Source organism: Podarcis erhardii, assembly GCF_964252035.2.
Source record: "Podarcis erhardii genome assembly, chromosome: Z".
NCBI lineage: Eukaryota > Metazoa > Chordata > Lepidosauria > Squamata > Lacertidae > Podarcis > Podarcis erhardii.
In genome coordinates this window covers 21,252,991-21,266,152 of record NC_138504.1, presented here as the reverse complement: position 1 = coordinate 21,266,152, position 13,162 = coordinate 21,252,991, and the positions used below count along the sequence as shown (strand labels likewise).

The window sequence follows — 13,162 nt, the reverse complement described above, 5'->3', positions numbered from 1 at the left end:
TGGTGGCCAACCAGATGCCTGTGGGACGTCTGAAAGCAGGACCATACAACAGCACACTTGTAATTCCATTCCTTTCCCATATGGTGAGGGGGATTCATTTGCCACACCCTCCTCCCCCACAAAGGAGGCAGCCACGTGGGGGCAATTTTCCCTTCCCTCTTCCGTCTACCCATTAAGACACTCACCCTCCTATTTTCCAGTGTGGGCTCTGCTAGTTGCCTTCATTAAGTAGGATTTTTTTGGGTGACACTAATTGACACGTATCACTTCTTTCTCGCCTTCTTCACACTGTTGGGTGTTGTCTGCTTGACTGGCATTTTGTTTGAATTCGGTTAATTGGCATTTGGCTCAGGTGGTTGAGTGGATTTTGGAAAATATCAGACTAATATCAGAGCCAGAGTAGTTTTGGGCCAGTTGGGTGCATTGGGGTGAATGTTGGCCAATGGAGCCATGGTGTGCATGTCGGGTTCATATACTGAAGGAGCAGGCAGTGAGGGTCAGAGGAGTTCCCTCAGGCCTTCCTGCATGATCACAGCATGCGGCTGGCAGCTGGCTCAGGATTGATGGGAAATCTTCCCGTCAATGCATCTCAGCTCCCAGACCTCATTGGTTTTGGTTAATTTGGTTGAATTGACTGGCAGATTCTATGTTGTTGTTGTTTAGTTGTTTAGTCGTTTAGTCGTGTCTGCCTCTTCGTGACCCCATGGACCAGAGCACGCCAGGCACTCCTGTTTTCCACTGCCTCCCGCAGTTTGGTCAAACTCATGTTAGTAGCTTCAAGAACACTGTCCAACCATCTCGTCCTCTGTCGTCTCCTTGTGCCCTCCATCTTTCCCAGCATCAGGGTCTTTTCCAGGGAGTGTTCTTTTCTCATGAGGTGGCCAAAGTATTGGAGCCTTAGCTTCAGGATCTGTCCTTCCAGTGAGCACTCAGGGCTCATTTCCTTCAGAATGGATAGGTTTGATCTTCTTGCAGTTCATGGGACTCTCAAGAGTCTCCTCCAGCACCATAATTCAAAAGCATCAATTCTTCGGCGATCAGCCTTCTTTATGGTCCAGCTCTCACTTCCATACATCACTACTGGGAAAACAATAGCTTTAACTGTACAGACCTTTGTTGGCAAGGTGATGTCTCTGCTTTTTAAGATGCTGTCTAGGTTTGTCATTGCTTTTCTCCCAATTCTATAGTTGTTATGTTTTAATAAATATACCCATCTTTCTTGTCTTGTGTGTGTTGCTGGCAATCTGTGCTTTCCAACAACTGGTAATGCAGAAGCATTATTCCCTCCAACTGTGGAGGCACAGCACAGCCATCATAACTGGTAGCTATGGATCTCTTTCTCCCCTGTGAATATTTCCAGTCCTCTTTGAAAGCAATCCAAGTGGATGGCCATCACTGCCTCTTGTGGGAGCAAATTCTGCAGTGTGTTGTGTGAAGAAGTACTTTCTTTTGTGTTCTCTGAATCTTCCAACATTTTACTTCATTGGGTGTCAAGAAGCTCAGTCATGCCCCCTCTTACTCAAAGCTGTAACCTTTTCTCGAAGAAGCGTTTCTCTGTCCTCTTGATCATTTTGTTGCTCTTTTCTGAACTTCTTCCAACTCAACAATATCCTTTTTGAGGTGAGGTTGCCAGAACTGTACACAGTACTCCAAGTGTGGTCACACCATAGATCTTTATAACGGCATTATGGGACTGTCAGCCCCCCCCCCATTCCTTTCCTAATGATTCCTAATATGGAATTTGCCTTTTTCAAAGCTGCATCACAAAGGCTTGGCATCTTCTTATAGCTGTCCACTATGACCCCAAGGTCTCATACCTGGTCAGTCACTGGCAGCTCAGGTCCCATGAGAGAGAGAGAGAGAGAGAGAGAGAGAGAGAGAGAGAGAGAGAAAATATATATATATATATATGAATGATGCTGAGCAGTTTAATATCATCAGCAAATGTGGCCACATCACTGTGCACCCCAGCTTTAGTTATTATATAAACAACTTAAAAGGGTTTGGTTGAATCCGTCCTTTTTCTTATATATTTATGGATGAACATTTTAGGTTCCTGTTTTATTGCTGTTATTATATTTGGTTTTAATATTTCTTTTCTTACTTTGTTAAGTTGCTTTGAGATATTATTATGTAAAAAGCAACAAGTAAGTGTAATAAACAGGATGAATAAGAACTGAAATACTTAAAATTAAATTTATTTAGGTCATGGCAAGTGTAAGAACATCACTATCTTGAACTGAGGTTTAAGTCACCATTTAGGAAAGGTTATGTCTTCCACTTGTGTTGATGTTGTATGAATTTTGCATGTTTTCAGATGATGTAAGATCAAATTTACAAATTTGTAAACTGTGAATGCAATAACTGGCTGGACAAAAGGGAGGCATTGTTTCATGAATGGTTGATGGTGAGCTTAATTTAGAGTTTGCTTCGCATTCATAAACCAAACCTTTTTGAAGACACATTGCAACCTTAACTTGAATGTCAGCAGTTGCATCAGATGATAGGCCTTCCAAAACACTGGTGTGATAATGACAAACTCTGGATGTGTGGGGAGGTGCTTTTTTGGACCTCCTATGTCCTTTCAGAAGATAAATGTTGTGCATCCATATCCTTGATACTGCAGGAGGCTTTTCATGTTGTGTAGGAAATCTAAACAAAAAAGAGTGGGGAGAATAAGGCAAATGGCATTTTGGTTTCAGACAGATATAAAGCATCATGTTGCCATGATCACACACATTCCTGAATTCATTTCATCTGTGTGAAAGACACTCCTTCTCTAATACAGTGATACCTCTGGTTACGTACTTAATTCGTTCCGGAGGTCCGTTCTTTACCTGAAACTGTTCTTAACCTGAAGCACCACTTTAGCTAATGGGGCCTCCCGCTGCTGCCGCTGTGCGATTTCTGTTCTCATCCTGAAGCAAAGTTCTTAAGCCGAGGTACTATTTCTGGGTTAGTGGAGTCTGTAACCTGAAGTGTATGTAACCTGAAGCGTATGTAACCCGAGGTACCACTGTACAGAGATTAACTGAATTGTCTTTAATGCTTATTTACTTTATGGCAGCCTCATAACCTGAGTTGCTCAGGAATATCAGAAACCAAGATATCAGTGCAGTTTTGAAAGATTCAATCAGTCATCTTGATTCAAATTGGCATCCAATTGCATCCAGATATAGACTAAAACCTGTTCGTTGATCTCAGGAGCTATCATGCAAACTGTGGTTACAATATTATTATTTACAGTATTTCTCCATGGACCTCAAGGTGGCATACATGGTTTTCTCCTTCCCATCTTCAGATATCATAAGAGGTATCCAAATGCTTAGCAAGGGAACGGACAACTTTCCAAAATATATAGAGAGATTAGTGGGCCCCTAGGACCTTTTTAATGTGGGTGGGTGGGATATAAAACTTTTGGGGTAGGTTATAGGATCACGCGTTGGCACTTTGAAACACCATGTTGAGGAAAGGAACTTGTCTGCATTATTTATTAAAAAATAAATCTTTCATCAGACCCAATATTATATAGCTCAGTTGGTGCAGCAGGAGACTCTGAATCTCACGGTCATGGGTTAGAGCCCCACACTGGGCGAATGATTCCTGCATTGCAGGAGGTTGGACTAGATGACTCTCGTGGTCCCTTCCAACTCAACCATTCTATGATTACGATTCTATATTGGTTTGTTTGGGGATTATGGGTTTAACTTTTAAAACCTGACTGGTCCATGGCTGAAATTGGAAGGAGATAGATTGATTGACGATCCTAAAACTTTTTTAAAATTGTTGGTTGCCAGTAATGTAGCCAATGGGGGATATATTAGATAACTGGAAAAGAAGATGAGCAGATTAAGACATGATCCTGGGAGACAAAGGAATTTACATCAGGCTAGAGGGCATAAGTTTTGGCAGGTTGGACATGAGTCATCAGCATTAGCGCCTATATCTAGATAGGGATGGCTGTGAAGATTTAATTGTAAGGGTGAGCAAGCAGAGCAGAACACCCTGACCTTGCCAGATCTTATTTTCCTAATGATGCAGGACCCCAGGGAATCCGGGGAGCCATGATGATCCATATAGATTTTAAACACTCTTAGAACTTCATAATCTCTGGCAAGTGCTATGACCTGCCCTTTTTCTTTTCTTGTTCCCTAATTTGTTAAAGCCTCAGAGCTAATGACCAGCCCATTGCATTTATAGTAGGGATTGGAGAACCTGTCGCCCTGCAGCTCTCCTATCAGCCCTAACCAGCAGGAACAATGGTCAGAGTACAATCACATCTGGAGAGCGACAGGTTTCCCCATCCCTGGGTAGTGGGAATCTGCTTTCTCCAGTGGTTTCTTAAAGTGTTAAATGTGGATGAGTGATCCACTAAGCTGTCCTCACTGGGGATGCCATAGTCCATAATTTGTGCCTAGTTGATTGGCAGTTTATTAAGCTAACGTGAGTAAGCTATCTTGAGCCATATGTTGGATTTTTTGAGCCAATTGATGGCATCTCCCTCCAAGTGAGCACAAGCTATAGGAGTTTGAAATTGCAGTTAAATTTCATCCTCCTCTTTCCCCTACCTTCATCTATACAGTGGGTTCAGGACAAGAAAGCAATACATAGGGCCACTGTGTGCAAGTATAATCCCTGTCCTCATACCAGATAAGGATCACTTGGGGGCACAGATGTAGACAATGGGAATCGGTTATGGCATTAAAAAACCCAACTTTTATATGCAGAGGAAAATAACAGGTCACACTAAGACTTCCTCTGCTCTGGTACCCCCATTGATCCACCTAGCTCAGTATTGTCTACACTTACTGATGGTTCTCCAGAGTTTCATACAGAGACCTCTCCCAGCCTACTCTGGAGATGTGAGGGATTGAAGCAGGATCTTCTGCATGCAAAGTGGCTGCTCTACCACTGAGCTATGGCACTTCCCAGGATGCAGAGAAGACAGGGCTGGCTGAAAAAGATGAATGCTGCCTGTCTCTATCTTCTTCCTCAAGATGAGCTGGACTACTACTGCTGGAGAGTAATTGGAGAGAAAAATTAGGATGGTCTCCTGAGGAATAAGGAAGGTTGGTGATTCGAATCCCTGCGACGGGGTGAGCTCCTGTTGCTCGGTCCCTGCTCCTGCCAACCTAGCAGTTCAAAAGCATAAAGTGCAAGTAGATAAATAGGTACCACTCTGGCGGGAAGGTAAACGGCGTTTCTGTGCGCTGCTCTGGTTCGCCAGAAGTGGCTTAGTCATGCTGGCCACATGACCCGGAAGCTGTATGCCGGCTCCCTCGGCCAATAAAGCAAGATGAGCGCCACAACCCCAGAGTCGGCCACGACTGGACCTAATGGTCAGGGGTCCCTTTACCTTTTTAGACAGACGTTGATGGAAATGCGAATGGTGGCAGTATTCCTATGAGTGTATTTGGGTTTATGCTGGAATTGGAATGGAACTCAGAGCTTTATAGCAAAATTGTTTAAAAAAACAGCTAACCATGACATGAGTATAGATATCTGCTAGAGAAGAAGGGCATTGTGCTGAAAGCACCACAGAAAAGGATTCATTTTTATCTTCTTCCATTCCATCTCCTCAACTTGCAGTGGCCAAATTACTGGAAGACATGAAATTCATTGGTAATATGGGTCACAATGTTCACCATTACACATACGCTTGTGTAGAAGCTGTTCAGCCGTGCTTTCTTTTGTATGCACTGTGTACTGTCACATTACAAGACAGCTGGGTTCTTCATCAGTGACTTTCTGTGTTCTTTGCATTGTCACCTGCCATACTGTTTGAACCATTAAGTAAATGTCTTCCAAAAAGGCTCATGCCCTGGGGATCTATGAAAGAGCAGCCTGAGTCATAAAAAATGCCAGTTTTGCTTTTTCATAATAGATGTACCTGGCATAAAGGCATATTTAGATCAACCAGCTACACATAATTTCCTTATCGGAGCACGACACACTTGTTTGGTTTATCCCAGAGCAAGACAAGAGCACAGAAGGGGACTTTGGGGAAAATCCTTCTGAATGCCCCCTCCCCCATTTTAACTGCTGCGTTGTTGTGTTGTTGCTTAAATATATTACCTTCTTTTCTCTTCCCTCATGTTGCCTTCACATTCAACTGTGTGCCTCTGAGTATACAGGAACAGTACAGTGGTACCTCGGGTTACATACGCTTCAGGTTACAGACCCCGCTAACCCAGAAATATTACCTCAGGTTAAGAACTTTGCTTCAGGATGAGAACAGAAATCATGCTCTGGAAACGCGGCAGCAGCAGGAGACTCCATTAGCTAAAGTGGTGCTTCAGGTTAAGAACAGTTTCAGGTTAAGAACGGACCTCCGGAATGAATTAAGTAATTAATCTGAGGTACCACTGTAGTTTGAAGTAGGGTTGTGCACCAGACTTGGCCAAGGGCCAAATCAAATTGTCTGGATATAGGGATGGAGTGGGGAATATGCGTGTCACTCAGATTGTGAGGGTTGCTATGTGTTGGGTAGAGCATTAAGCTGATGTTGGGAGGGGAAAGAACAAAAGGCCAAGGAACCCAGTTGATTGTTGGCCATGAACACTGTGCTGAGACGGATATCTTTCATGGCCAAGCTATCTTCCAAGCTGCGACCCAGCAATAGTTTTGAAAAGTCCAACATTGCTGGTGCAGAGCATCCAAACTATTGTACCCTCCAATACTCCAATGACAACAATGGGAACACACTTCTAGCATCCAGCCAAGGGCCATTGACATGATTCTCTACTGCATCATTACATGTTGCAGAAGCCTTATTCTGTCTGTTGCCTGACATCTTATTTTATCCTTCTATTGCCCTCTACACTATTTTTAAAGCCAAAGGGATGTGTGTGTTCTTTGGACAAAAGATATGCTAAGAAAACACAATTGCTCTACAGTAAAAACAGTTCAAAATATATCTCATCAGCAGTGGTATGTAAAATGGCAGGCTATGTACTGCCTTTCAGTGTTGATGCATCTACCATTTGTGGAAATGTGCTCTGGTTACTAGATACACCCCTGCGCACACTCACATAGCCAATGTGTGATTTAAATGCCAGAGACTGGAGTGCTGCTTAACCATGAAGAGTATGGAGTAAATTATACTCAAGAGGAGACCTACTGATATTAATGGACCTAAGTTAACAATGTCCATTAATTTCAGTGGTTTGAGTAGGACTAGCATTGGATGCAACCCATTGTGTCCACTTCTGGGCACCTCATTTTAAGAAGTACTTTGGGGCATGTCCAGAGCAAGAAGGACAGTGGTGAGGGTTCTGGAAGCCAAGTTCCTATAATGAACAGTTGAAAGATCTGGGCAACAGAGAATTAAGGGGAGACTATCAGAAGGTCGCGAGGGTGACTATGAGGGATGCAGGTGGCGCTGTGGGTTAAACCACAGAGCCTAGGACTTGCCAATCAGAAGGCCGGCAGTTCGAATCCCCGCGACAGGGTGAGCTCCCGTTGCTCGATCCCTGCTCCTGCCAACCCTGCAGTTCGAAAGCACGTCAAAGTGCAAGTAGATAAATAGGTACCGCTCCGGCAGGAAGGTAAACGGCGTTTCCGTGCGCTGCTCTGGTTCACCAGAAGCGGCTTAGTCATGCTAGCCACATGACCCAGAAGAATTTTGAGAGAAAATGAAGCTGGGCCTCAGTCCCTCACTTCTCACCCTCATGCTCCTGGTGGCTTGCACGGCCCAAGTCCGATGCCAGGGACAAAGACGAAAAGAATGGCAAGCCCCTGGATTCCTTTAATGGAATTCCCTTTCTGCACCACCATTGGAGGGGTAGGCACTTACCCCTCCACCAACCAATTTAACCAATGCCTAACCGCCAACCTTACAAGTTGTGACGATTTGCTACGCAGTAGGCAAAAACCAAATGGCAACGGCCAATCAGCCAAATGGACAAAATTCCTACCAGGCCCCTGCCCCAACGGCAGACGACCCCATGACAGGCATAGCAAAGTCAGAGGACAACGCACCCCTCCCCTTTTCAGGGAGGGTGGGAGGGTGATGCGGTGCACGCAGCCCAAGAGAAGGCCCCAGGCTGCGAGCCCTGTATTTAAGACCTCTGACCCCTCCCACCATTTAGCAACATAACAATCTCCCCAGCAACACTCCTTGCCCAATCACAGCATGTGGCCAATTTGCCCCAACAACAGTGGGGTGGCCTTTAGGCCCCCATCGCAACACATGCTCTCTGTTATGGAGAACACGCTTTACAGAACATTGTTTAAATATATCCCGGAGAAACAGAAGAGAGGGGTGGAGGGGGAACCCAGCAGTAAACATTTTCCTTTGTTTCGTTTCACACCTCTGCTAATTTTCAGTAATGGTAGGAAATAGTAAGAGATGATTTCATTGTAATGGCACGCTAGATTTATTTCCCTCCATAAAGCCAGAAACGTGATGCCTCTAGTACACAGCCCGTGTCTGGATAATCATAAAAGGAAATGGTAATTATAGAAATGATGCCTGATCTTGAAAGTGCATGGCTGGCCCGGCCTTGCCCGATCTCTTCACCGTTGCTTTGCCACGACACAGAGCACTTTGCGAAGCGAACGGAGAATCTAAAATAGCAACAACGACGAAAGGCAAAACGTGTCCAAGGGACTGGGGTGGGAAAGCCACATTGAGAGGCTAGAAAAACAAGGGAAGACATGGTCTGGAAGACATTTGTGTCTGTTTAAATAGCTCTGAGAGAGAGAGAGAGAGAGAGAGAGAGAGAGAAAGAAAGAAAGAAAGAAAGAAAGAAAGAAAGAAAGAAAGAAAGAAAGAAAGATTAAATTCCAGGAGGCGTTGGAACAGAATTTTCATTTTATAATTTTAACTGATTTTTTAAATTTATTTTCAGTGTATTGAGGATTTTTGCACGCTGCTTGGAGAGGATAATAATTAAGTCAAGAAATTGTCAAAATAAATCATAATATAGTTAGTTAAATAGAAGGGTTGGAGTGTATGTATTCTTGAGTTTTATGCTATACTTGCTGCCTTCCATCTTGGAGCTGAGCATCAGCTCATGTCCAGGGCAGACCTGTGCATAGTGCATTGCAATGCTAGAATCTTGGGGCAAGTATATTTTATTTTATTTATGTTATCTGTTATACTTAACAGTCGCTTGTCATCAGAAGGCCTCTAAGCGACTTACAGCAAAACACACACACACACACGATACCATAAAGCAAGGGGGGAAGGGGGGGTCATACCATACATCAATACATCATCTAACATAACATTTGTGGGGAAACCAACATGGCACATCCACCATATAAATGACAAGAACATTAACTATATACAGTGGTACCTTGGTTCTCAAACTTAATCCGTTCCGGAAGTCCGTTCCAAAACCAAAGCGTTCCAAAACCAAGGCATGCTTTCCTATAGAAAGTAATCCAAACTGGATTAATCCATTCCAGACTTTTAAAAACAACCCCTAAAACACTAATTTGACATGAATTTTACTATCTAATGAGACCATTGAGCCATAAAATGAAAGCAATAAACAATGTACTTCAGTCACACAATCAATCAATCAGCAGCTGAACTGCGTTCCACACAGTCACAAAAACAAAACAAAAAAGAGGCACAAAGACGCAAAATAAATAGCAAAAACAGACAGACCCAATCGTAACACTCAAAACGGAGTTGTGGCACTCAAATCAGAAGCGTAACACTCAAAACGGAGCATGTTCGGCTTCTGAAAAAAGCTTGCAAACCGGAACACTTACTTCCGAGTTTGCAGTGTTTGGGTTCCAAGTTGTTTTAGTACCAAGGCGTTTGAGAACCAAGGTACCACTGTAGTTAGTTCCTAGGCCAAGAGCAATGACTTGAAAAGGGAACTATTTCTCACAGAGGTGAGTGGGGGGAGAAGTCAGTGTGGGCCTGTAGGCCTAGGAGTAAGTAAGGCTTCATGTCTGCTGTAGTTTTAAATAATACTGTTCGTGTTTAGTTCACCTGAAGTCCCTGGAGTCTGCTTCTGAGAAAGGCACAACACATGGGGTTACCAAATGCAGGAACCACAGAGACCTGGCAAGCCTTGATTGTGGCCCTATAAAAGGAAATCACTTAAGCCCCAAGTCTTAATCGGGGCCTGCCTCAGATTGAGGTTCCCAACTCCTGGATTGGGAAATCGTATATGATTGTGCCTATAAAACAGATGTGTGAGTGTTGCCTTTGTGGGTATGGCGTACTCATGTAATGGGAAGCCAAAACTGGCTGCAGCTTCTCTGTTGTTTGTGTTGTTCAACTCATGGCCCTGTAGGACAAGTCAAGAGAACTGTTTCCCCATGTTCTTAGCCATGGGATATGGCACTTAATTTCACATTATATGCAATATAAAAGATGTGTACCAGTGCACAAGGTGTGAAATGATATCATTCCATTTTGCGTTCTTTCCTTAAAAGAACATAGGCTTTTATATTCCATCAAGCTGAAAACAGTGAACTGAAGCTGCAATGAGGCAGCAAAGTATGCTATCTCTTTTTTTATATATATTCCTAATCAAGTGCTCCTGTTGCTGTTTGAACCTAGGCCTTGATGACTGCCTTCAACAATACATAAAGAACTTTGAGAGGGAAAAGATCAATGGAGAACAGCTGTTACACATTACTCATCAGGAACTTGAAGAGCTGGGAGTCACTCGAATCGGTCACCAAGAACTCATCCTGGAAGCAGTGGATCTGCTCTGTGCTTTGGTAAGTGGACCTATTTACTTGGAATGCTCTCCATGTTGATCTCTGTGTATCTTTCAAACCAAAGTAAGCAGATCAAGTCATAACAATGCTTCTGAAATTCTTACTGTCAGAATTTTGGAGCTTCTATTGTGGTCCATGGGGTGCCTCAGGGGCCCAGATCTCAGTCCTTGGAGGAAATAAATAAATAAATAAAAAATTAGAAACTTAGCAAAACGCTTACCCAAGAGATCAAGGCTCAAGGTGCAGCATAATCTCATAAAACCAAGGTCAACCATGGGGAATCAGGTCCAGTCACATCCATAAATGACCCTAAAGTTAGATGAGGCAAGGGGTGTAGCATGGGGGGATGACAGGGCAGCTGTAGCTCCTGGCACACAATTTTTAGGGGTCATGAACCAGGCACCCCACGCAGGGATCCCCATTCTGTCCTACCTGCCGCTGGGGGTCTCGGCCCCAGAGCCTGGCCTGACCTTGTCACCACGTCCCCTCCCCCCGAATGGCTGCCAAGCCAGCATTGTGGGGATTCACCCACTAAGGGCCACATTGTCCCTGTTCACCCTCCTTGATTTCTCATCAGCTATACGAACCACTGACCATGGTATTGTTCTAGAGAGGGTATCTGAGTTGGGCGTGGGTGGCACTGCTTGGTTTTTGTTCCAGTCCTGTTTGAATGGCCATCTTCACAGGCTGATGCTTGGGGCGTTTTCTTCAGCCCTGTGGAGCTTTCAGGGTGGTGTGACACAGGGTTCTATTTTGTCCCCCATGCTGTTTAATGTCTATATGGAACTGCTGAGTAGTGTCATCCAGAGTTTTGGAGTGACCTGCCAGCACCATGCTGATGTCACACAGCTGTATTTTCCCTTTACATCAGTAGCTGTGGCAGTGGGAGCCTGGTCTTGGTGATGGATAGGAGGAGAGCTTAAAGCAGAAGAATGAGGTCTCTTAGTGGGTCTCTCCCTAGCATGTTCTGGCATGTTCAATTAATCACCTCTTTTGTCCAGCTGGCTGCCCCTTCCTTCCTAGCTTTTCTCAACCTCGGCCACCTCATGGCCTCCACGGCTGGCATCAACACTGATTTCTGGCGAGATCTTGCCAGAAATCATCACCAATGTTGGCACTGATGTGGGCGCAGTGATGGCAGGGTGTGGTTGCATTTTGCCTCGAGCGGCAAAATAGAACACTCCAGCCCTGATAGCAGGTTGGACAATTTGTGCACTTGGCTTTCTAAGCTGTATGGCAACCGCTCTTTAGGATCTCTAGCAGAGATTATGTTCCCCATCAACTGCTACCACCTTCTCTTTTCTTTTTAAGTGGAAATGCCAGGGACATGCTAGGGAACCACCCACTGCCAGCACCACTGTATTATCTGGATTAAGCTCTCATCCAGTTCTTTACCAAGGTCAGACGCCCACTGCCACAGCTGCAGATGTAATGGAGAAATAGAGCTGTGCTGCATTAGTATATTTCTGACAGCTGACTCCAAAATTCTGGACGGCGCCACTCAGTGGTTTCATGCGGGTGTTCATAGAATCATAGAAGTGCAGAGTGGTAGGGACCCGAGGGTTATCTAGTCCAACCCTCTGCAATGCTAAAGCATTGCAGCTAAAGCATACATGACAGGTGGCCATCCAACCTCTGCTTAAAAACAAACAAACTCCAAGGAAGAAGAGTCCACCACCTCTTGTGGGAGTCTGTTCCACTGTCGAACAGCTCTCCCAACTCAGACATACATTCCAGAAAAATGCTATGCTTGAAAGATCAAAGCTGCTGAAAAATCAAAGAGAATCAACAGGAGTTGTGTCTTCTGGGATAAAATGCCATTTTTCTGGTCCCCATAGTAAGAAATGCTGCCCACTGGTGCTTGGAGAGCAGATGTTATTTCTTGGGTCAGATTTGACCCAAGAACTCACAATTGCTGACCTCTTTGATGGACTTCCCCCTTTCTCTGCCCTGCACCATGTAATATATCATAAAGCTATGAAATACCATTGAAACTATGAAATGCCTTTGGAGTAGAACTTAAGATTCTGCTCATGAAAACTCCATAATCTTTCTCTCTGTGTATATTTATGAGCCAAAAGAGCAATTGGCAGCTCTTATCAAAGAGTTGCTCTTTCTAGATGACTTTGACCTTGTAGCTCACTCCAAGTAAAGGCTAGAGATAATGATATCTCATTTGCTTCTGTCTTTCCAAGCTCTGGCTTGACAATTAGCATGGGGGGGGGGCAGTGCAGTGTAATGGCAAACATAAAACCTTATTATGAACTAGGTGCCAGTTTTACTAAATAGTGAAATGAAAAATACATTGACAAGACCTGGTGTTTTGTTTTTGTATTTTTGTTCTGCAACGCGCTGCATGCAGATTTTCAATCCTTTAACACAATCTGTAATGCACTGTGTACATTTGCTTTTGTTATGATTATTGTCATTATTTCCCCATGAACTTGTGCTGGTGTAATAGGAAGCTGGG

At 44.1% G+C, this 13,162-nt stretch overlaps 1 protein-coding gene and 1 long non-coding RNA gene across 5 annotated transcripts in view; one reads left to right on the top strand and one right to left on the bottom strand.

Annotated features, from left to right (window-relative positions):
* LOC309333926 (connector enhancer of kinase suppressor of ras 2-like) overlaps positions 1 to 13,162 on the top strand; it is a 322,761-nt gene that overhangs the window by 97,114 nt on the left and 212,485 nt on the right. For 2 of the 3 annotated variants that reach the window (XM_081847923.1, XM_081847922.1), the window contains exons 1-2: positions 8,183 to 8,333; positions 10,529 to 10,692. In XM_081847923.1, the coding sequence (XP_081704049.1) occupies positions 8,192 to 8,333; positions 10,529 to 10,692 (306 nt within the window). In that variant the 5' untranslated portion in view covers positions 8,183 to 8,191. Of the gene's footprint in view, positions 1 to 8,182; positions 8,334 to 10,528; positions 10,693 to 13,162 lie in introns of those variants that run through there. The other variant, XM_081847924.1, reaches the window with a different exon arrangement.
* On the bottom strand, positions 2,040 to 7,125 carry LOC309334063. 2 transcript variants are annotated; one of them, XR_014152823.1, is made up of 3 exons: positions 5,483 to 7,125; positions 4,810 to 5,016; positions 2,040 to 2,652 (listed from the first exon to the last, which is right to left on the bottom strand). It is a non-coding gene; the product is annotated as an uncharacterized lncRNA (long non-coding RNA). The 2 variants fall into 2 exon arrangements; XR_014152824.1 differs by having other exon boundaries at positions 6,076 to 7,125.